The sequence below is a fragment of the Myiozetetes cayanensis genome, unplaced genomic scaffold (genome assembly GCF_022539395.1).
Source record: "Myiozetetes cayanensis isolate MyiCay16 unplaced genomic scaffold, myiCay2020 scf1, whole genome shotgun sequence".
Classification (NCBI taxonomy): domain Eukaryota; kingdom Metazoa; phylum Chordata; class Aves; order Passeriformes; family Tyrannidae; genus Myiozetetes; species Myiozetetes cayanensis.
In genome coordinates this window covers 14,838,079-14,862,014 of record NW_026086604.1, presented here as the reverse complement: position 1 = coordinate 14,862,014, position 23,936 = coordinate 14,838,079, and the positions used below count along the sequence as shown (strand labels likewise).

General features: G+C 36.0%; 1 protein-coding gene across 6 annotated transcripts in view; it reads right to left on the bottom strand.

The window, feature by feature from the left end:
* Positions 1-23,936, bottom strand: part of CSMD3 (CUB and Sushi multiple domains 3) — a 605,611-nt gene that overhangs the window by 300,411 nt on the left and 281,264 nt on the right. For all 6 annotated transcript variants that reach the window (XM_050305446.1, XM_050305454.1, XM_050305462.1 and 3 more), the window contains 2 exons: positions 6,355-6,458; positions 376-488 (listed from right to left, as the gene is read on the bottom strand). In XM_050305446.1, the coding sequence (XP_050161403.1) occupies positions 376-488; positions 6,355-6,458 (217 nt within the window). The remainder of the gene's footprint in view (positions 1-375; positions 489-6,354; positions 6,459-23,936) is intronic.

Genomic DNA, 23,936 nt, shown 5'->3' with positions numbered 1-23,936 from the left:
TCAAAAGAATGTAGGTAGTATTCATTTGTTTTACATATTTTTACCTTTAAACAATCACAGAATTATTTCATTTTAATATTTTTTAATATTAAAGAACAGAAAATAAAGGTAAAACTATATGCCAAAACCCAACTGCTGTAAGAACAGACCAAATAAAAACTGTGCAGTTTTGTGTGACGTAAGACCTTTAAGTGAATAAATGAACTTTTTTCTTTTTTTTTTTTTTTTTTTTTTTCAGCTTGCATTTTCCTGTTTTTAAAACTGAAAGAACTGGAAATAGAATTCATCCACTAGTATGAAAGAAAAACATTTCATAATATTGGCTTAATTTTTGGTACACCATTATTACATGTGCTTCTGGTGATGTATCGTTACCTTTGTAGTTAACCTTGAAACCAATTGATCCCACACTTTCATCCGTTTGAAGGTGCAACCACATCTGATTGCTCATGCTCACAATTAAGTCTGGTACAAAGCTCCCAGTTAACCTATAGATAGAAAAAAAAAAATCTGTAAAGCCATTTAAGTAACTAGATTTTTTTCTTTTTTGTGAGGAATCTAAATAACTATTTAGCATTTTTTGTGTTTGTTTATAAACTCATCGCATTCAGCTCACACTAATTTAGTTATCTACCAGCTGGCTAGCCAAGACAGCTCTCAGATTTCCAATGACTGCAGATTTGATAGCAGCCTATAAACACATGTAACTACTGCTCACGTTGTGTTGAAATATTTCATGTTAGTTTCATTTTCTGGTCCAGAAGGACATGTAACTTCCCTGATCCTGAACCTTATCTGGCAGTCCTGTGTGCGTGACTCGGGTAAGTGCAGGCATATCAAAGGCACTGGAAGCCCATAATGAGGCATTATACTGATTCTTTGATTTCTCTGGTATACAACTACCCACTTTGGAATACATGGCTTGCATGTTTAAAAGGAAGCTGCTACTCTTAAATATCAACACTATTATGATGGTCCATGTGTTCCCTGCACTCTCTCTCCTCCCCCCATCACCTCTACCACAATAATGGACAAACAGCCTGACATCTACTCCTTCATTAAGAAAAATAACAAATGTCACAACTTTAAAACCTTCTAATGTTTGAGGATGGTGATTAATCAGAAAGACCTAAACTTGAATTTTCTTTTTTATTTTTTTTCACTTGTCATATTGTTTGCAAAAATTTGCAAGTCAATGCAACCCTAAATACTGATTCTGTTTGCTGAATGAAATACTATGATGCAAAAAGGAAATGTTGGGAAAGATGCAGTTTTATGTCATATTACATTTTTTCCCCAAAACTTTGTCTCAAATTTGCTAAGAGTTTATCATCCGAAACAGAATGCTGAAAAGTTCCAAACCATTTTCCATTCTTGTAAAATGGATCATAAGCACAAGACTGTATAAGAGTGCAAACTGTTAGTTCATTTTTTTCGCAGTTCTAACCATTTTTTAAAGATAGCAGAAACTTCAAATGGACTATTTTAAATATATTTTGCAGTTAATTTTAGTTCTCCCCTCTGGTCTTTTTCAGCTTGTTTCTGTATGAAATACTCTACTGTGGGAGAAATTCATGTCTGTTTCCCACATCTGTGTTCACAGATGGAGCTCCTACAAAGCCTCTTGCCAGAACTGAACAAGTAAATGCCTGGCCAAAATGTATTAACTGCTCATTCCTGCACTAAGGGAAAGTGTCTTCAGTGAGTTCAGTCTTTGCCAAATTAGTAGATTAACAGGATGTTCCTCAGAAACAACACTGATGTAATGGCTAACAGTGTTTTGTAATTTTAACTGGTGACTGACAGTATTTTTTTTGAATATCAGGACCATTGAGAATATTTATCTCTCTGTTTTGTCAGACAAAATAATTCCTATGATAAACTCCCATCAAAATTTTTAGCATTTCTATTTTCTGAAATGAATTGTAAATACATTTTTTTAAACCCATAGTTTTGACAAACAATACTCTCCAATTAAATAGTACATGAGGAAAAAAATTATTTGAATAAATCGATAAAGCACATAAATCACTTGTTGCTTTATTTTTAAGTACTTCAGGATCCCTGTAAGACAGTTGGGAAGGGGCCACAGAGAAATGAGAATCAGAAAAAACGTCATTTAAGAACTGTTTAAAATAATAACACATTTCTTAAGTTGTGAATTATTCTTTCTTTCTTTCTGTGGATTTATGTGGCTTCCTCTACCCTGGATTCAGTACCTAGATTCCTCTCCTGGAAGCAAGTTCTTACACCTTCCCTTTCAAAAGATGAACAGTGAACACTGTCAGCAGTAGAAATGGAAGTATGTGATTATGAAGTCTCTCTTTTTATTAAAAAGCCTAACAGTTACAATACTCAGCAGGGTGTTTTCCACCTCTTCCTCTACGACTCCAGAACTACCCCTCCCATATACTAGTGACATACATTCTCCCCTTGGAAAGAGTACCCTGAAGGCTGGATTAGAGGATGTTCAGAAGATTCCAACACTCTCCAATTTTAGAAGACAGTCTGTAATATGGGAGATTGGGTGCACTCACACCCAACACAGCAAGCATACAAAAAGATTAAGAATGGGTTTCATGCCTTGTGCACTGGATTTTCTGAATGTGTGTTACAGGAATCTGTGCCCAAATGCACACCGCCTTTAAAAGTCACCTGCAGCAACTGTCAGACCACCTGCTGAAAGCAAACTCCCAAACATCCTGAAAGAGTGCTGGGACTGACGTATGAAAGAGGATCCACCGTTTCTTTTCCTTCTTCCCCTCTATCCCTTGGTAATAACACTTGGCATATGCCTTCATATTAGTCATCTTATCAAACAGATATAGCTTTCAGGTTTAAGTTCACTTGGGTGCCAGGCCCACCCTAGGCTGGAGCAAACTCACATTGCTGGGTCCCTGTATGCATAGGCTCAGTGCTGTAGGCACCGGGGAAACTTAATGTCAAGTACTGAAAAAGCTTTGCAGTTTAGCTACTTCTGTGATTAACATCCACAGAGTAAGAATAATCAGGACTGCAATTATCAATTTAGAAAGCATAATTCTATTGAAATGCCACTTAACTTCAGTTTTTGGTTGTGAACCTTCCTATCAAGCACTGCCCAGTAAAACTGGAGGATTAAGCACTTGGATAGGTTCCCTGATTAACTGATAAATAGGAAGATAAATGTTTTTACATTATTAACATGTAAACCAGACATATACAAACCACTATTCTTCAGCAATTTTCTGAAGGAAAGATAATTATTTTAAAATTTAAAATCCAAAAATTAAATGATACAACAGCTGGTGTATTTACTATGCATCATATCTCAGACAAAGTCTGCGTGGCTCACAGGAGAAAAGATTTGCATGCTTTTTACAGTACTCAATTATGTTCCATCTTCCTTGTAAGGTTTTTATGCATTTTAATCCTAATAACTTCACCATCGATAGTTCTGATCACAGAATAATCATTCCACTGGTAAACAAAAATAATATACTTGTGATTTATCTATATATATATTGATTATACAGTGCTGCTTAATATTAAAACCCCATTAATTAATGGGGTACTTCTTTGTTGCTTTTCCAGGATCACCATAGTAACAATTCTTTAAAATTATTTACCTAGTTATTTACAAAACAGATTCTCTTATCATATGTTAACACTTGAAAATTCTAATTAACTTTTTTATTAAAGAAAATTTTTCAGAATTCCTTTACATTTGTGACAAGTTTAATACTGTATGTTCATCATTTCTCCTTAGCTAAGTGCTGTCATCAGAAATATCTTTATAAAATACTAACAAGTTCAGTGAATTACAAACTGGACAGACTGTTTTACCACATTTCTCCAAATTTAAAATATTATTTTTCTGTGCCTCAATGCACACTGTAATTCAGTAATAATACTTAAGTTAAATTTTAATGAGACCTGGCGAATTTGTACTTAACAAAGTTTCTTTCTACATGAGAGAATGTTCCATATAGTTTAGAAATCTAAGAATAGCCAAAATTGAATTTCAGCATTATCAGAAATATATTTTTAATGACTGGTATTACCTATAAAATAGAAATTAGAGTATTTCCCCAATCCTCAGATTTATTATTAGAAGAAATTAACACAGCTACAATCCACTGAAGACACTTTGCATTATCCTAAAGCAATTGCACCTGAAATACTTGTGCAAATCCTGGTATTCTCATTGGTAAGAATCAGATATTTAGGTAGGAAAAGACCTTTAAGACCCAACACTGCCAAGTCTACCACTAAACCATGTAATTAAACAACACATCTACACATCTTCTAAACACCTCCAGGGACGGTGACTCCACTGCTTCCCTGGGCAGCTTCTTCCATCGTTTGACATTGGAACAATGTCTAATGAATGCTTCTGACATTGGTCAGGAAAAAAAGGCCAAGGAGAGTGTAACCCCCTCAATAAATGAGAAGGGAGAACTGGTGACAATGGATATAGAGAAGGCTGAGGTACTGAATGAGTTCTTTGACCTATTTCTTTCCCCTGTCCTCTAGGTGTGAGCTGGGGGAGAAGGTCCCTCCTGCTGTAAGTAAAGAGCAGTTTTGAGATCATTTGACAAAAATGAAAGGCCAAAAGTCTATGGCACCTGAAGACATGCATCCCAAGATCCTGGGGAGAACTGGCTGATGTTGTTGCCGGGCCCCTCTCCCTCATATTTGAAAAGTCATAGCAGTCAGCTGAAGTCCCTGGTTACTGGAAAAAGGGAAACCACTCCCATTTTTAAAAAGGAGAAAGGAGGATCCAGGGAACTACAGACCCATGAGCTTCACCTCTTGGTTTAACCTCCAGCAGATCAACACACCTGACCAACTTGGTGTTGTCTGCAAACTGACTGAGGGTGCACTCAAGCCCCTTGTCCTGACCACTGATAAATATATAAACCAAAACAGAACGGAACAGAAGGATAGAATGATTAAAAAACCAATCAAAACTAGAAGGTCAGATAATCTGTCTTCTGAACAATATATCTGAGGGGGAATTCATGATAAAAATCTGTAAATGCTGAAAAAGCTGTGTATTCTGTTCAAAGTTTTGCAATTACTAATAGTAATGAGGTGAAATTAGGACAGAAAAAGAGGTAAACCTTGGTTTCAGGGTACTCAAACCAACTAATTCTTGATATCATTCTAATGGGGAATAATGTAAAACTGCAATATACAAAGTTGCTTTAATACATTTCCATTAAATATACCGTAGTGAATATAATTCTAAGGAATCCTAATTTTGCTATTCTTTTGTTTTATGATTAAATATATTTTGTATTAAACTTTTATCACATTTCCTTCTGTTCTTATCTATGTTTCAATTTCTAACTCATTTGAACTAATGATAACGCAAGGTACTTGCTGGAGGTCAGTTTATTTAAAAATAACAACTAAATATTATTTAGCCTTTAAAAAAAAATATTTTCTTAATATTAGACAATCCCTTACAAGCAAAATATGGTTTCTAAGCAATAAATACCATTTTTGGTTTGGATTTTTTTTTCCTATAAAATTGAAAAAAAAATAAATACAATGTACTTTAAGAGGCATTAATTTCTCCTTTAAAATATTGAATTATTTATTCAGAACAGAACAGGAGCTACATAAAATGACAGACAACAATACTAGTTACAGTGTTCTGCAAATTTTCAAGTGACTGTGGAATGAAAAAAAATAGTGCCACAAGTTAAGTATTTGACAAATATGAATTCTGAAGCTAATCAGTGATTCTTAAGTACGCTATATGTCTATATACCTGGGCTCACATATTCTAAAAGAATGTCAGTGAATGATAAGGATCCTATTCAATATTCAGTGCTGATATGAAATATGTGGTTTAGGTAATATCCTTTCAGCCTTTCTCTGTAGTAACTTTCATCACTATATTAACTTGCTTTTTTGAGTTATCTATAATAGTCAATAAGCACTTTAAAGGTCAGCATCCTATAACATATCTTTTGTCATGCTAACCTTGCTAGGAGATTGTAAAAGTTTGTGGATAAGTTGTATATTTATGTATTTTCAATTATCTTCTTACACACTTTCAATTTGAGAACACACTTATAAAGGTGACATAATAGCACTTAAAATTTACATCTACAGACTATGCATTTTAAAATTCTCTAATTTTATCTTATCTTTTTCTTTTGTGATGTCTAGCTCATCTGTTTCTGAATTCAGAGCAGTAATCATGCAACAATGTATTTAAACTGTCACCTTCAGTAATTTTAGAAGCTAAGTAAGATTAGTTTTTTGTTATTTACCTGATTCTAATAATTATTTAGTTTCACCAAAAACACACTGAGGACACTCTTCAATGCATACAAATTGTAAATGAAAAAAACTTACACTTGAAGCACAGTTTTAGGATCACCCACTTCTCCTCCATCGCCAATTGTCAGTGTGTCATAACCAATCTCCAGATCAAATTCTTCAAAATTTATCTGAATAACCTAGGAAATAAAATAAATAAATATATTTTAGAAATAAATAAATGTACTTGAGAAATGAGTCTGTAAATAAGATTTGCATCAGTGTAAAAAAAATTAATAATTGCATGCAACTTTGGCATATTTTACTATAATTTTTTATAATTAACCCAGAGGCTTTGGTTCATGAAATATGAATTATAATAACTTATAGGTATCATCACTCTGCTGACCTCCTTAAAGCATCATGATTTGACTTATTTATGTAGTTGTTACATGTTTATTACAGTTCTGGATAATTACATTATATTTTGATTAATATATACTCAAAGGGAAACATAGCTAATTGCTCTTTGTGCAATACAACTGTCTTCAAACACCAACTAAATAATTGCACCTCACTGAGTAAATGCAATGAAGGTGAAGAATATAATTTACTCCTGACATCTGTAATCTGGCTCAAGTAGGATAGAGAGGTATCAAAGGTAAAAGTAATTTTCTTAGTAAAATACAAGTATTAGACACATGGCCACTTTTAATATCCTGTAATTTAAATCATATTTATGCTGAAGGATAAAAAAATTCAGCTACATTTAAAGAAAATGATTTTTTCACTTAGAGAAAAATTAAGCCATATTATTAGAAAAGAAAATAAAGCACATTATTGCTACCCAAGTACTAATCATGGTTACTCTGCCTCTATGAAAATAATAGAAATTTCTAAAACTTTCAAATAGATAAAAATTACAGAATATTTATATGCAGGAATTTTTAATCCTTTGATAAATTGCTTTTAATTGAGAATCGAGTTATAATTGAGAACCGAGAGTGTTTGTGGTTAAAGATGTGGATGCCAATTCTGATGGATTATTATCAAGTCCTTGAAAGCTCATATTACTTTGTTACACTGGGGTTCTGGTAATTAAAGAAGGACACGTTTCTATGAACAAAAGCCGGGACAGAAGAGTTGGAAAACTGATGTATGCTACAAGGACTGTAACTTGGTCCAAAGGGAAGAGAAACACTTTCCTTTAGAGGTGTAAATGGGAATATAAGTACACTAAGGAACAGCCAGTTTGGCATATAGACATATGTAAATGTGTGTGTCCACATATATGTGTGTATCATACTCCAATGACTTCAGTCAAGTACAGAGAGTCAAGAGGGCACAGACAGACAGGACATGGGAAATTGTGTAGGGAAGCAGATGAATTAGCTTTAATTGAGTAAAACAGAGAAAACCACATATAAATCTTCTTAATCTTAGTTTAAAAAAATATTCTGGATGGTTTGTGCTGTTCTAGCCACAAAAAGTGTAAGTCTAGACATAAGAATTTAAAATGAGATTCACCCCTAGATTTAAGGTTGACACGTATTTAATACACTACTTAAAAAAAAAAAAAGTCTTACTTTTTGGTCCAATTTTAAATTAAGTACAATTAGATGTGCAGTTACATCAGAATAAAACAAAGATTCCACAATAACACATGGGCAAATAATGCTAGTGTTGAACTCAACTTGAAATTATATTTCACTTATTAACAGTAAAATACATTTTGCAATAACATTGCAGCAAAAACATCAATATTACATTCATAATATCAAGAAAACCAATATGTTAAAAAGTTTCATAATTAATTTATCCTCTGAAATCTTAATCATGTTTTCCACTAAACACATGAAGAAATCTAATCTCACTATCAGATATTTCTTGGTAAGTGGAACAGTAATTTTTTTAAAATTTTAATATCCTTTCAGATACTTTATTTTAGTTGAGTACCACCAAATTGATACAAAGCATCTGTCTTTTTGTAGTTGAAGAACTTGTCTTTATAAGCTGTGTCAGAAAGCTAAAACAGATTTTGTTAGCACAATCAACAATAACCCATGCTATGTGCATTTCATGACAAAGGAGAAGATAGAGGATAAGGAAGATGTCAGTTTCAAGACACTTTTTTTAAAATTAGGATTGACAAAAAATATCTTCATTTCACTGGAGAAATGTAAGATCTTTTTCATACTTTTTTAACAATGCTCAAAAAAAAAAAGTAACAGAATTTCATCAAAATATCTGACTCATTAGGGAATACTGTGAAATATGAAAAAATACTTAAATTTGATTTTTTTGTTTAAATCATAAGCTTCCGCTTAAATTTTTCCACTACTCTCTAGTGAATTCCCAAATTATTGATGATTCTGCTGTGATCTGGCTGTTCTGATATAATCTTTCCTCTTTCTGCACTCTGAAATTCTTTTCTGAGATAAAGAAAGCTTTTTTATTTTTAATCAAAATAAATGTACATGAAAAAGAAAAAGTTTCCTTTTTGGAAACTTTTGGTTTTTCTCCATTAGTATTTTTCAGTAAAAGGATGTTTTGTTACAAGATTTCTGGCTCACCCTCTTTGTAACTCACCTAAAACTGTGATAATGGGATAGGTATGACATTGAGAAGTGTAGTTCCATAAAGCCACACATCCATAGATTAGTCTATATCTGTCTTTTATCATATTCTGTGAAACAGTCACATTTTTGAGAAAGAAGTAGTTATGATGTTATTAATAATTTCAACAGTTTTGAATATATTAGAAAGGAAATATGCTATAGCAACTGACTATAAAAAAATCTGGAATATTAAAATGTTATAATCTTATTCTTGTAGTTCTATTACCATGATTTCTTCTTAAAAGTTTCTAAATCAACTGAAAATTAGAGAATGCTGCAACTTTGTGCAAAACTGACAGCAGTAAATCAGAGCCAGAAACAGCAATCACCAAATAGGACCGTATTTTATGTATAGAAAAAAATTAAATATTATTCCTTGAGACAGTAAATAATTTTGTTTTCCAGGCATAGCCCTGACGGAAGAGGATTAAATCCAACTACTAATAGCTTATCTATAGTAGCTACTATGTAATATCAATACTAATAACTACTCTATAGTATCAATGAAGTACTTCATAACGCCAGGTAATTAAAAGGTAAACAAGCTGTATGTGACAGTTAATACCCAACCAAGTTCAACTCAGGTTCCACATATCAAACCCGAGATGATTTGCAGCACAAACTTTGGAGCTGGTAAAGTAAACTTGCCATTCATTTAATGAATATGCTTGTCAACTGATATTGAAGACTTTTAGGGGAATTTGAACAAGTGGAGCAAGAGCAAAGCTGTCAATATACAACATGCAAGAGTCAGAAAACCAATCTGCTACACAGATACTGTACAACCATTTACATATTGCAACTGTAAAAAAAAGTATATTTTTTGGAAATTCATCCTTTGCTGTTTACCTTGACATGCAAAGTACATACACAATGTACACTACAAAATGTTCTTGAAATCCTTGCAAAAATGCCAACAAGCAAGAAAATAAGTGATAACTTGGTGATATGTTTTCAGAGTCCTTGTTTTACAATGTCACATTTAGTTTGATCACATTCAAAGACAGGTGGATTTGCTGTGCTTATTGTATTGACTATTCCCTTTAGAATACTGAAAAGGTGTTTGATGATACCAGCATTAAAAGCTGAGTGTGCTGGAGCCTTGCAAAATAAAAACTGAAATTTAAGTAGGATGAGTAAATAACTTAAAACATTTTAATAGACTTTCCAAAAATTTTGATTTTACAAATCATATATGTTCATTTCTCTGAAAAAGTTTAAATAGCAAACCAAAGGTAGGTGGCATCCTTGAATCAGTTTAACATTAGAGCAAAACCCTAGGGTAATTCTAGTCTGCTATTCATATTCTTTAGTCTGCTGTTCATAAGAATAAACACTTCAGGGAAAAAACTGTGATGATTTATTACTATATTCCATATACTTTACTAAGTAAACTTAGTACTAACATTACTAAATTCTACTATTGATTTGGTTAGTAGATGTATAGTAATCAGAAGCACAGGAACAAGTATTCTTTCTTGATCTATAAATTCAAGTAAAATCTTTTTTCCAGTTTCCCAAAGGAAGACAAAAACATCATTAATATAAATGAAATAAGGCCCATTGTTTTTATTGATCCATATAAGCAGCAAGAGTGCTATATTTATGTATTTATTGTATTTATTCACTGCCTCACATTCTCATTCAAAGCTGGAAAAAAAAAAATTAAAAATGCAGAGGGACCACAAAATGTTTTTCAATGGTCAGATATAATGTCAGGGGACAATACCATCGACAAAAATATTGCACCAGTGATACACCTGAGCTACAAGATTCTTTATAAGAGGATGATACAATCAAAAGTGGGTTCTGGAAGAAAGGTACAAGAAAAATTTAAAAGATGCAGAATTTCATCTCAGACATTTTATCACCATAGTCTTGATCCATCTTTTTACCCATTATGAGCTGAGTAATCATATCAGATATGTAACTGTACAGCTTCAGAACTGAGAAGAATATCTTTAAATTAGGCAACATAATAAGCACTATCCTCTTCTTTTTCAGAAAGAGATATTCGGTAGTCTCTAAAATGTTGTGCCTTTATAGTAGCATTTGTGATATATCCAGCAGACATCAGAATACTAAAACTATCCTGATACAGGCTAATAATATTTTGAATTTCTTTTAGTGGATGAACTAAATATGTCGCTAAACATTACTATGAGGATAAAGGAATCTTGTACTTCCTCTTCCTCCATATAAACACATCTATATAAAAACCCAAATTGTTAAAAATAAAATATGCTGACCTGTGCATTATTTATTCCCTAAAAAATATATGGAAGTAGCTAAACAGGAGGCAACATTCTCTGAACATCCTGGTATGCTCTTGCTATTTATAAACCCAGAAGCAACAAACAATTTTGAATGGCGGATTTAAATTTAAGTTATAAACCCAGAAGTAAATAATAATAAAAAGGCAGTAATACTATTATCCAATCTCAATGGAAAAAAAAAGTCTTATTCAGAAAATAACTTTTTAAAAATTATGATGATGAACTTTGGCCTCTAATAATTTTGTAAGGAATTTTTCAAAGGAATCAACAACAGCAGAGATCCAATTCCTAACAAATTTCAGTAGATGTATCTTTCTTCTTTCCGTGCATTGGATTATGTCCTTTAGAACCCAATCTTTGAGCAAAATTGAGTCCATTATCCAGCCCAGAAGTAAAACGAGAAATGGTTTTACTGAATATTTAATGACTACCTCAAGAACTTCCTAGAGGTTTTCAGAGAGACCACATGCTCAGGAGGATATGTTCCAGAAAATGGGCTTTCCAGACAATTGTTGAATATGTGTATCTAGTTCCTGATTATATAGCTGCATAAATTTCCATATGTGCACCTGTTATCCTGAATCTTCCAATGCAAATGTAAGTCTAAAAATATTTTCAGATGTATAGTATTCACTCCACAAAATGTGACATTTTACCAGGAAAATAATTATGAAGTTTCTAGAGGTGTTATGAATCTTTTCTCCTTAGAAGAGTTCTTAAAAATTAAGCTAAGATAGAGTTTAAATGAGATACATTCTACCTCTAAAAATTACTGGTGGCTTTCTATAAAATTTAGTTCACCTCTTATTAAGATACAAGAAAAGAAGATAAAACTTTTGATCCAGACACGGAAGGAAATGACTGATTAGTAACTGTATTAGGTCTGGCTGAGATGGGAGCTCATTTTGTCCATAGCAGCCCTCACAGTGCTGTGCTTTGCATTGGTAGCTAGAAGAGTGTTGATAACACACCAGTGTTTTGGCTACTGCTGAGCAGTGCTTTCACAGCATCAGCACTGTCTCTCAACATTCCTCCCCCATTAAGAGGCTGGAGGTGGGCAAGATCCTGGGAGAGGACACAAGTAAGCCAGCTGACCCAAATTAATCAAAGGGATATTCTATACCATATGACATCAGCTCAGATATAAAAGGTAAGGAAAGGAGGAGGCAGGGGAAGCATTTGTTATTTACAGTGTTTGTGTTCTGGAGCAACTGCTCCATGTGCTAAAGCCCTGCTTCCTGGGAAGTGGCTGAACAGTGCTTTCTGATGGGAAGTAGAGAATAAATGTATTTTTTTCTCTTTTTTTTTTTTTTTCCTCTTTGATTTCTCTTTTGCTTTTGCTTTAGTAAACTGCCTTATTTCAACCTAGAAGTTGTTTTCCATCTCATTTTCTCGCCCCTGTCCAACTGGGAAGGGGAGAGATAGAGCGGCTTGGTGGGCACTTGGCATCCAGCCAGAGTCAACCCACCACAGTAACTAACTTTAACATGGTGTAGGAATGGTATTTTCACCTAGAAGATAGCAAGAGAAAAATTACTTGAACTTGAAAATTCTGGGCACCTCTCTAGTGCCAGAACATTCGGTTACTGATCTACCAAGAGATCTATTTCTCCAGACATTATCTTGCAAAAACCCATTATATGAATTATCAGAATATACTAGCAGCAGCAAGAAATTCACCCCACTGAAATCCACAAGATACCTAATTTCTTCAGTTTTCACTGTTAGCTCTAGGAAAAAAAAAGCACCTAAAGACTGCTAATAATGTCTTGCCCATCCTTTGCTCATCAATCAAAAAGAATTCTCTGGTCACCTTCTTCACTGGTAGAAGCAAAACTAGGCAAGGAGAAGCAAATACGTCCTGTTTGTATCTGAGTGTCCTCATATGCCCTCAGGATGGTTAATTGCTTTTGTGCTGAGGATGTCTGAGTACTTCCCAGTAAGTAAATGATATGCATTTATATCTGATGGTATAAGCTAATGAAATGCTACTGTCTGATTGATAGGCTTTATCTCCCTAATTTTCCACAATCACAGGTCTTTCAATCAAAATAACTGTGTTATTATATATTTGATTAGAGAAGAGCAGTTTCAGAAGGAAAATATATTGAATCCGTCACTTATTATAAGACTGAGTTATAATTTTATTTAAGTTATTTACACTAGGTATAATTTTATTTAACATTAATACTAGCAATGGACCAGCTAACCCTGGAAAATATTTCAGACAAGAAAATCACCAGGAGTAATCAGGATGGCTTTACCAAGGGGAAGTCATGCTTGATCAACTTTGATAGACTTCTATGATTAGATAACTAGCCTGGGGGATGAGAGGAGAGCAGTGAATATTTTCTACCTAGGCTTCATGTTAGCCTTTGACATTGTCAAGATATTAATAGACAAGGTGTTGATGTGTGGGTTGAAGAGACAATGAGGTGGACTGAAAACTGGAGGAAAGTCTGGCCCCAGAGCATGGTTATCAGTGGCACAAAATCTAGTCAGAGGCCAGTAGCTGGTGGAGTATCCCAGGGCTCAAGAATGGGACAAGTCCTGTTTAACATCTTTATTGGTTGTCTGGATGATGGGGCAAACTCAGTAAGTTTGCCACAACACCAAAATCAGAGTAGTGGTTAACATGCCAGAGGGTCATGCTGCCATGAAGATGAATGTCAACACACTGGAGAAATGGACCAATAAGAATATCATGAAGTTCAACAAATGGAAGTGAAAAGTTGGGCCTCTGAGAAGGAACTACCCCATATACCAGTACATAGTAGGGGTTATCCAGCTGGAAAGTAGCTTTGCAGAATTGTACCTGAGGGTTCTGGTTGACATCAGGTTGAACATGAGCCAGTAATTTGCCCTTGTTGCAAAGAAGGCAAACAGTATCCTCAGCTGCATTAGATAAAGAATTACCATCAACACATTTTGCCACTTTCAAAGGAGATATGTTAGGAAAAAAACTGAAATATTGTTGTGCTCTTTTGCTCTAATAACTTTTTTGTTTTAACTTCCACAGGCAGGGAGACAAAGATGCTCTCAATAGCCTAAAAGAAGGTACGACTGGCCAATACGAGTATAAACAGAGAGTAATAGGAATAAGCAAGAAAAAAATTCAACTGATCCAGAAAACTACAATGAAAATAACTCATGATCATTCTTCCCTTATAAAACTAAGTCAGAATTTAAAAAAGAAAAAAAAATTATTCTTAAATAACAAGATGATTGCAATCATAGGAGGGGACTGAGGACTTCTAATTAACTTGCCCCTGATTCTGTACTTCCTTCCAGTAGTTACTTCAGAAAGAATATCCTTGAATCCCAAAAGGGCAGTAGTCTGCCCTTTTTAATCCCCCAGAGAATAAGCCATTTGTTCCAAAAAATAAGCAGAGAGATCACTAACTGATGTGAGCCTAACTTAATGGGCAGTTAAACATCCTGAAGGAAACACAGGAATCATACTAGTGACTTAAGTCTCAGCAGACATTCCTCCAAGTATCACCTTCAGTTTGCATTGTGAATGTGTAATGGGTTTACATCATAAAGTTTTTGGGAGCACAGAGGGACTGCAGGAGTGGTTTTGGTGGGAAGAGATCGGCAGCTGCCCCCATGTTGGACAGGGACAGTGCCAGGTGGCTCCAAGATGGACCCACCGCAGGTCAAAGCAGGCAAGCTGGGGGCACCTCTGTGGTAACTTAATTAAGAAGGTGTAAAAAATGCTGCACAACAGCAGCTAAAGGGGATGAGCAAGAATATCTGAGAGACACAAGCCCACAGACACCAAGGTCAGAGCAGAAGGAGTGCAAGGAAGTGCTTCAGACACCAGAGCACAGGTTCCCCTGCAGCCTGTGGAGAGGACCATTGATGCACATTGTACCCACAGCTCCTAGAGGTCCCTGGTGGAGCAGTGATCCATCTGCAGCCTGTGCAGAACTCATGTCAAAGCAGGTGGATATGCCAAAAGGAATCTGTGACCCCATGGATACCCCTTGGGGTAGCAGGTTTCTGGCAGGACCCATGACACCATGAGGGCCCATTCTAGAAGAGTTCCTGAAGAACTGCAGCCTCTGGGAGGGACCCCATGCTGGAACAGGGAAAGAGCATCAGGAGGAAGGAGTGACAGAGACGCACTATTACTGACTGACTGCAACCCTCGTTCCCTGTCTTCTCTGTGCAGCTCAGGGGGAGATGTAGAGAAGTTGTGAGAGAATTGAGCTTGGGAAGAAGGGAGGGGTGAGGGGAGGTGCTTCCTTTAGATTTGTTCTTATTTCTCATTAAACAAATTCTATTTTGTTCGGCAATAAATTTAATTAATTTCCCCAAGTTGAGTCTGTTTTGCAAATGGAAGTAACTACTGAGTGATCTCCCTGTCCTTATCTTGACCCAGGAATTTTTTCATTGTATTTTCTCCCTGTCCTTTTGAGGAAGGGGTATGACAGAACAAGCCTGGTGGGCATCTGGCAGCCAAGATTTGCCCACCATAGAATGGTACCATGAACCTTTAAAGGAGTTGTGTCATAGAAAACAAAAAAGGTATATACTGAGCAGAACAATTTCCTATAAAGATCGCTCTGAAGAGCAACCAAGTGAACTCAACCATGGAGGGAAGTGACAAGTCTCTGCCAAAAATTCATCAAACAAAAAAGACTGAAACATCTCAAATATTCACAGTGCAAGCACTGGAAATTTCCTATCAAAGTCTCTTAGTCATATACATAAGTCTTTTTAAAAGTTCTAGCTTGGGTGTGCATATTCATAAGTACAAATTAGAAAAAATGTTTGCATTCAAAATGGATGGGAGATATGTTAGACCAATTTTAAGAACTTATAGAAAGCCAAACAGAACTAAAATTCAACATTTAATTTTATCTAAAGTTTTATCCACAAGTGGAGTCAATACCTGAAATAAAGGCAAGAGCTAGAATCTAAAATCTTTGGTGGCTGAAACAGATATAATTTTGTTGAACTTATTGCAATAGGCACAATCTCACCCATTCCCTATGGGTAGGTCCCATTTTCAGAGTGTGAAACATCACTCCTATAGTCACAGAAATGGTAGGGAAAAAATTAGTCAAGTAAAATTTACAATATTTAAGAAAATAAACCTGTCTTTCTTTCATAATGAAAGTATATCTACAGCAAAACTTCAGGATGAAAGGGCAAGTCTTGTAGCATTCTACAGTTGCACATACCTCCTGACTCCAAATGCTCTCATTCAACAACTTATTCTATTCCTTCACAGATGAACCTGCTAACTTCCTGTCATAGGAATAGCTGGATTCCCTCTGTGCTCTTACTCTACTGAGAAAATTGTGCTTCTGTCCACATATATTTCTAAGAATTTTTTCTTAACTGGAGTGTATATGTGACTCAGATATTTTTAACTGGATCAAATTGTACATGAACAATATGGAAAAAGAGTGTAGCTAATGTTACACAGAAATGTAATGTGTTCTGAACAAAACTAAAATATTTTTACATTTTCTAGTTTCATATAGGATAAAACTTTATTGTCTCCTACTGATAAATAGAGTACAAGATTTTTTAATCTACATGGATGAAAAACAGGATTATGTTTAACATATATAATTTAGAGTGAGTTTAAGTATGCTCATACTTTCTTATCCTTTCACTGACTGGATCACCCTTGGTGTAGCTTCACACTAAGCTTAGAGAAAGCTGAGTTTGAGACATTTGCTTGTAAAAAGAGGTTCAGTACAGTTTGTTCCAACAAGCCTGACCAAAACAAATTTCATGAAATGAATGTTTGAGTTCATTTTGAAGCACCCAGCCTGCTTGAGATTTATACTGTTAACATGATTAAATATGAATGGCAACTGGATTTAGGCTTAACAGCAAGCTTAGGAGATGTTCCACTGACAGTTTTGACGTGGTTAACAAAATAACACAGCTGTGATAAATTAAACATAAATACTTAGCGTTTTGCTGAATTTGTTTTGCTCATTTTTGACTTGGCCCTAAAAGTAAAAAGCCTCAGAAATTAAAGGATTCATTTTCTTGCAGGAAGAAAACAGCAACTTAATGATGTAATGAAGGAGGAAGTGAAGAATAAAATGTAAAAACACATTAAAAAGGTTACTTAATACAGAGTGATTAAATAAGAACCATATTTAATATTATTTCAGTCACAGTTGCAAGTTCTTCCTTCAGTATAATTTTTCAAATTGGCAGAAAATATCATGTGAGGAGTTTCACAGATATTTTGAATTATTGCAAAAGTTTCTCAGAAAGTAAGGAACTACAGCAGTTGGAAATAGATGTCATAAATTTTCTGTAAGTTCTGCCATTACATCAAAATTCAGGTAATAGAGTTTCTAACAGATAACTGGCATTAAAACAAACAAGCAAACAAAATCCAGCCAACCAACCAAAAAAGTCTCTAGCAAAAATACTACTAATAATTAAGAAACTCCTTAAAACCAAAATCAAAACTCAGTTGTCTCACAGCTGTTGGGCATAAATTGTTATTGATTTCTAAATTATTTCAAAATGAAATAGATAAAAAGATAAGAATGTGAACACTGGTAAACTTCAGAAACCTATATTCTAAAGAAAGCATTTTAAAGAATATATTTATGCAAGTAGTAAGAATATCTTATGCTTGAAATACATGCAATGCAAAATTTAGAATATGATGGTGACAAAGACAGTAACACATGATCACATAAAATTTCTTTTTTTAAAATTCCTACTATATAAAATTAACAGAACCAGGCCTAGTTTTCAGATCCATCTAAATTTAACAGTCAGCTTACATATTTAATTTCTCCTTACAATTTTGGAAAAACAGCTTGATATTTTTTTTTTTTTATAAAGGAACCCTTTTGCTTGTTTTTCTCCTTCTTGATGCATGGTGATGAACAATATGTGGTGTGAATTTGGCTGAGATCTGTCAGAAAGTCTGTCATTCTAGCACTGACATTTTCCACAGTGTTTCTGTCACTGAGGATTAGAAAAAAATCAGCAAGTATAATTCATAAGACTTGAACTCTGGTTAACTTTAGCCCTAATTCAGATTTCACTGGTATTTTAGCTTGTAGTTAAATTTAAATTGATCATTTTGTAGCCTTTCCTTTCTAAGAGAAAATCAAGAGTCTGGGCTTTGTTAAGCCTGCTAGAAATAATTATTTTCCTCTAAATATGGTTTTCCTACACAAATATCTAAATAGAATAAGTCTTCTACTCTAGGTTTCTCTACTCCACTTCAGAGGAAGCAAACTGCTATCTGTCTTTAAGAAGGGCTTTTAGACCATGGATAAACCAACTGTATGTTAGAATGAAGAACAAATCCTCAAGACAACTGGCTTCCTGGGCTCGTAGACAGTGACAGGAAGCCAAATAGCCCCTCTGTTATCCAGGAGGAAGTAGTTAGTGACCTGCTGAGCCACTTGGATTCTCACAAGTCCATGGGATCAGATGGGATCCATCCTAGGGCGATGAGGAAGCTGAAGGAAGTGCTCGCCAAGCCACTGTCCATCATTTACCAACAGTCCTGGCTCATAGGGGAGGTCTCAGATGACTGGAAGGTGTCTAATGTGATACCCATTCACAAGAAGGGCTGGAAGGAAGACCAGGGAAACTACAGGCCTGTCAGCCTGACCTCAGTACCCAGCACGGTTATGGAGCAGACCATCCAAAGTGCAATCACACAGCACCTACAGGATGGTCAAGGGATCAGACACAGCCAGCACAGGTTTAGGAGGGGCAGGTCCTGTCTGACCAACCCGATCTCCTTTTATGATCAAGTGACCTGCCTGGTGGATGAGGGGAAGGCTGTGGATGTGTCTATCTGGACTTCAGCAAAGCCTTTGACACCATCTCCCACAGCATACTCCTGGAAAAGCTGGCAACCCACGGCTTGGACAGGGGCACTCTCTGCTGGTTTAAGAACTGGCTGGAGGGCCGGGCCCAGAGAGTGCTGTGAACGGGGCTGCATCCAGTTGGCAGCCGGTCACCAGTGGTGTCCCCCAGGGATCAGTGCTGGGCCCAGTTCTTTTTAATATCTTTATTGATGAACCGGACGAGGGGATTGAGTGTACCATTAGTAAATTTGCGGATGACACCAAGTTGGGAGGGAGTGTAGATCTGCTGGAAGGCAGGAGGGCTCTGCAGAGGGACCTGGACAGGCTGGGCAGATGGGCTAAATCCAATGGTTTAACAAGGCCAAGTGCCAGGTCCTGCACTTTGGCCACAACAACCCCTGCAGCGCTACAGGCTGGGCACAGAGTGGCTGGAGAGCAGCCAGGCAGAAAGGGACCTGGGAGTTTCGACTGACAGGAAGCTGAACATGAGCCAGCAGTGCGCCCAGGTGGCCAAGAAGCCCAGTGGCATCCTGGCCTGGATCAGGAACGGTGTGGCCAGCAGGACCAGTGCAGTCATTCTGCCCCTGTACTCAGCAGTGGTGAGGCCACACCTCGAGCGCTGGGTCCAGTTCTGGGCCCATCAGTTTAGGAAGGACATTGAGGTGCTGGACCGTGTCTAAAGAAGGGCAACCAGGCTGGTGAAGGGACTGGAGCACAGGCCCTATGAAGAGTGGCTGAGGGAGCTGGGGTTGTTCAGCCTGGAGAAGAGGAGGCTCAGGGGAGTCTTCATCACTCTCTGCAACTACCTGAAGGGAGATTGGAACGAGGTGGGCATCGGTCTCTTCTCCCAGGAACCAGCAGTAGGGCAAGATGGCACAGTCTTAAGCTGTGCCAGGGGAGGTTTATGTTAGACATTAGAAAGAAATTCTTTACAGAGGGAGTGATCAGACATTGGAATGGGCTGCCTCGAGAAGTGTTGGAGTCACCATCCCTGAAGGTATTTAGGAAGAGACTGGATGTGGCACTTAATGCCATGGTCTAGTTGACAGGTTCGTGTTGGGTCATGGGTTGGACTTGATGATCTCAGAGGTCTTTTCCAGCCTGGTTGATTCTGTGATTCCCTGTGATTCTGTGATAACAAGACCTGAGAAAAAGAGTGGTCTGGAGTAAGATGCACATAACTTTAAAATTCAGCCTGCATTCTTCTTTCTGTGCATACAGTCCATACCTGAGATAAAATAAACCAAATGTAATACCAGAACAGTTATAAACAATATTTCCAGCTGTTTCTTACTAAGAAATACTGCTCAAGCACCTGATCTTATACAGAAACAATTAAAGGAAAAAAGTTTTCATTTTTTTAAGAGAAAATCTGTAGAAAAAATTCACTGGGCAGGGGATATGAAGTAATTCATGAAAATACAAAGATTTACTACTCAAAATGTTAACATAAAATTATCCAATAACTTAATGTCAGAATACATTACTGTCAATACATAGCATGGTCCAGATTCTAATTGATGAGATATTCAGGTATAACTTCCCTTAAGAGGTGTGAGAGATGTAATGAAATGGAGTCAAAACTGAGAAATCCTTATTGTCATTTCTGAGCAGTAGTTTATGCGATTTTTTTTCAAGCTACCAAAGGATTTAAAAATATGTGCATCAAAATTCAGAACAAAGCACAGAACTTTAAATTTTATTGCATCTTCAGAGTTCCACGTAAAGTAATGATTTTCCTGGATGTTCTTTCAGGTAGATTTCCAGAACTACAGCTTTGTTATTTTGACCAACAAAGCTTTATTTGAGTCCAGAGTAGCCAAGGATAAAACAGTGGCAACAATCAATCGATTGGTGTATATAAAACAATAGATGGAAACCATGTTAAGACAAATGAGAAATGGAAAAACTGTCCATGAATTTCCTCCATCATATACTGTTGGAGAAACCTCACATATGCAGGTACCAATTACAGGGAATTTCAACCACCCCAATATCACCTTAGAGCGTAACAAAGCAAGGTACAAGTCATCCAGGAGGTTTAAAGAGTCTATTGGCTGTGATACCATACAGGCAACGATAGATATTTCACTGTTACAAAGTTATGTACAAAGTTATGATTGATTATATTTCTGTTTCCACTAAATCACTATTCAGAGCTTTGGCATATCATAGATTTATTTCTAATTACAGTATTAGTTATTGAAAAAGTTATTTTTTCTCTTAAACAGATGAACTCCAGAGAACAGGACTAAGAATACAAAAAAACATGCATAAGAACAATGAACATATGGGGATTTCACTGATATCCATCAGATATATTGGTAAACCTTCATCAAGGAGTTTTTCTATTGATTCCCATCCACATGACCTTCCTTTCACAAGTAATTTTTATTCTATTTTTTAATGGTTAACTTGCTTTCATCTCTGGCCATGTTTGAGATATTTAATCATGGCTCTACTGACAAAAAGGCTTGGGCCTGAACAGTATGTCTGATTAACTGTATGAGGCAAGAAATCAACTATAATGCAGTACAAAGCTAAAGAAGCAGATAAATTCATGTGGAAATATTTCTTTCATCTACACTGTGCTGTTATCAAACTCATTTCTGAAATCAGTTAGGGAAGAAAATTAGCTAGAATCAGTCCTGGAACCAGGCCATTGACACTGAAGATCTTTTCATCTGTTGCTTTCTGCCTTAAAAGATTCTCAGTTTCTGAGCTATTTGTTGCAAATGATGCAACCAGTAGAAGCTTTGAACCACCAGGATCAATAAGTCCTCATGGTTCTCACAGCCATGGTATAAAATATTGTAAATATTATGTTATAACGAATACAATCATATTATTTGTTATTGCCATTATAAATAATTCTTAATGGCAAATCCTCACTTATATATCAATGAGGTTTTTGACTTCCAGGTAAAAAAATCAAAAGGCATGCCTTTTAGCAGTCATGCAAAGCAAGCAGTATTGTTATCAGAACAGTAAGGCAATGTTAGCATGAATCAAAACTGAAAACATTAACCCACTAAGTAAACTTTATACATTTCCTCAATGTAAGTTTGTCAATATATGATTAAAAAAAAAATCTAACTTCTAAAAGATCTCATTTTCTTTTAACCTCAACAAGTTTATGTTCTTCTAATCAGTACTAGACACCTTTTCTGAAACATATAAACATATATAAGCATATTCAGATATAAACATATCTTAATGTTGTTCAAGATAACATTGTAAACATTTTATCTATTCCCTACTTTAGAAACTCCATAATTACCTGTGTATCTGCATTTCATTGCAATATCAAAGAGTTACAATTATGTCCAACCAATATTACCCAAAGAACAGTATTTTCTGTGTAATGTTGAAGCAATTATGATACAACTCCTTCCACTATAATGTGCCTGTGATGAATCTAAGACTTCTCAGAGTCTAGTGATTTCAGTGGTACATCACAGAAGTGTAGAAACAGTGTCCAACACCCATGTTTTGAAATAAAACTACTTGCTTTACCTAATATTACTTCTTTGCATTCTTGTTACTGTCATAACTCTCTAATGTACCATCAACAAACAGATATTATTGATTATGGCCTTATCTGAAAGTTCACATTTAATTTTAAATAAGTGATCTGGTTTTAACTATTGTTTTCTCTCTTTTATTATATCTTCAACACTTTCACAATATTTAAATACATAGGAGACAGATAAATATGTAAGTTGTGGTCATTCAGCTTTGGCTGGCTGTCAGGTGCTCACCAAGTCACTCCATCAATACCCCTCAGCAGGACAGGATGAGAAAATTGAATGAAAAAGCCCATGGCTCAAGATAAAGACAGGGAGATTGCTCACTAATTATTGTCATGGGCAAAACAAACTTGATCTGAGGAAAATTAATTTAATTTGCTGACAATTAAAAATAGAGTAGGAAAGTGACCAATAAGAACAAAACTTAACCCACCATTTTCCCATCCCCCTTCTTCCCAGGCTCAAATTCACTTCTTTGTTCCTGACTCTTCTGCCTCCTCCTCTACCCCAAAGTGGCACAGGGGAAGAGGGAATGGGAACTGCAGTCAGTTTGTAACACTTTGTCTGTGCTGATCCTTCCTCCTCATGCTCTTTCTCTGCTCCAGTTTCAGTCCTCCCACAGAATATAATTCTGCACAGGCTGCAGTTCTTCAGGAACTCTTCTAGTATGGGCCCCCATGGTGTCATGGGTCCTGCCAGAAACCTGCTACCCCAAGGGGTATCCATGGGGTCACAGATTCCTTTTGGCATATCCACCTGCTTTGACATGAGTTCTGCACAGGCTGCAGATGGATCACTGCTCCACCGGGGACCTCTAGGAGCTGTGGGTACAATGTGCATCAATGGTCCTCTCCACAGGCTGCAGGGGAACCTGTGCTCTGGTGTCTGAAGCACTTCCTTGCACTCCTTCTGCTCTGACCTTGGTGTCTGTGGGCTTGTTTCTCTCAGATATTCTTGCTCATCCCCTTTAGCTGCTGTTGTGCAGCATTTTTTACACCATCTTAATTAAGTTACCACAGAGGTGCCCCCAGCTTGCCTGATTTGCTCTGCTTTGACCTGCGGTGGGTCTGTTTTGGAGCTGACTAGGACCGTCTCTGTCTGATATGGGGACAACTTCTGATCTCTTCTGAGAGAAGTCACCCCTGCATCTATCCCTGCTACCAAAACCTTACCTTGTAAATACAATCAAAACATAAGTACTAATCAAATAAAACATGAAATGTTTTACTGAATCAGTGCAGAGGATCAATCTATGAATTCTGGTTCATCCCCAAATATTAAAACTGAGTGTATACTTATATATTGTTATCAGTCAGGTTCTGGAACAGTTTTCATGCTATGCTTATTTGCTATTTCGCAGGATTTACAGTTTCAGAGGAAAAATCAATACAAAATAACTCAAATGCATTTTATTTGACCTGTTGCAGGTAC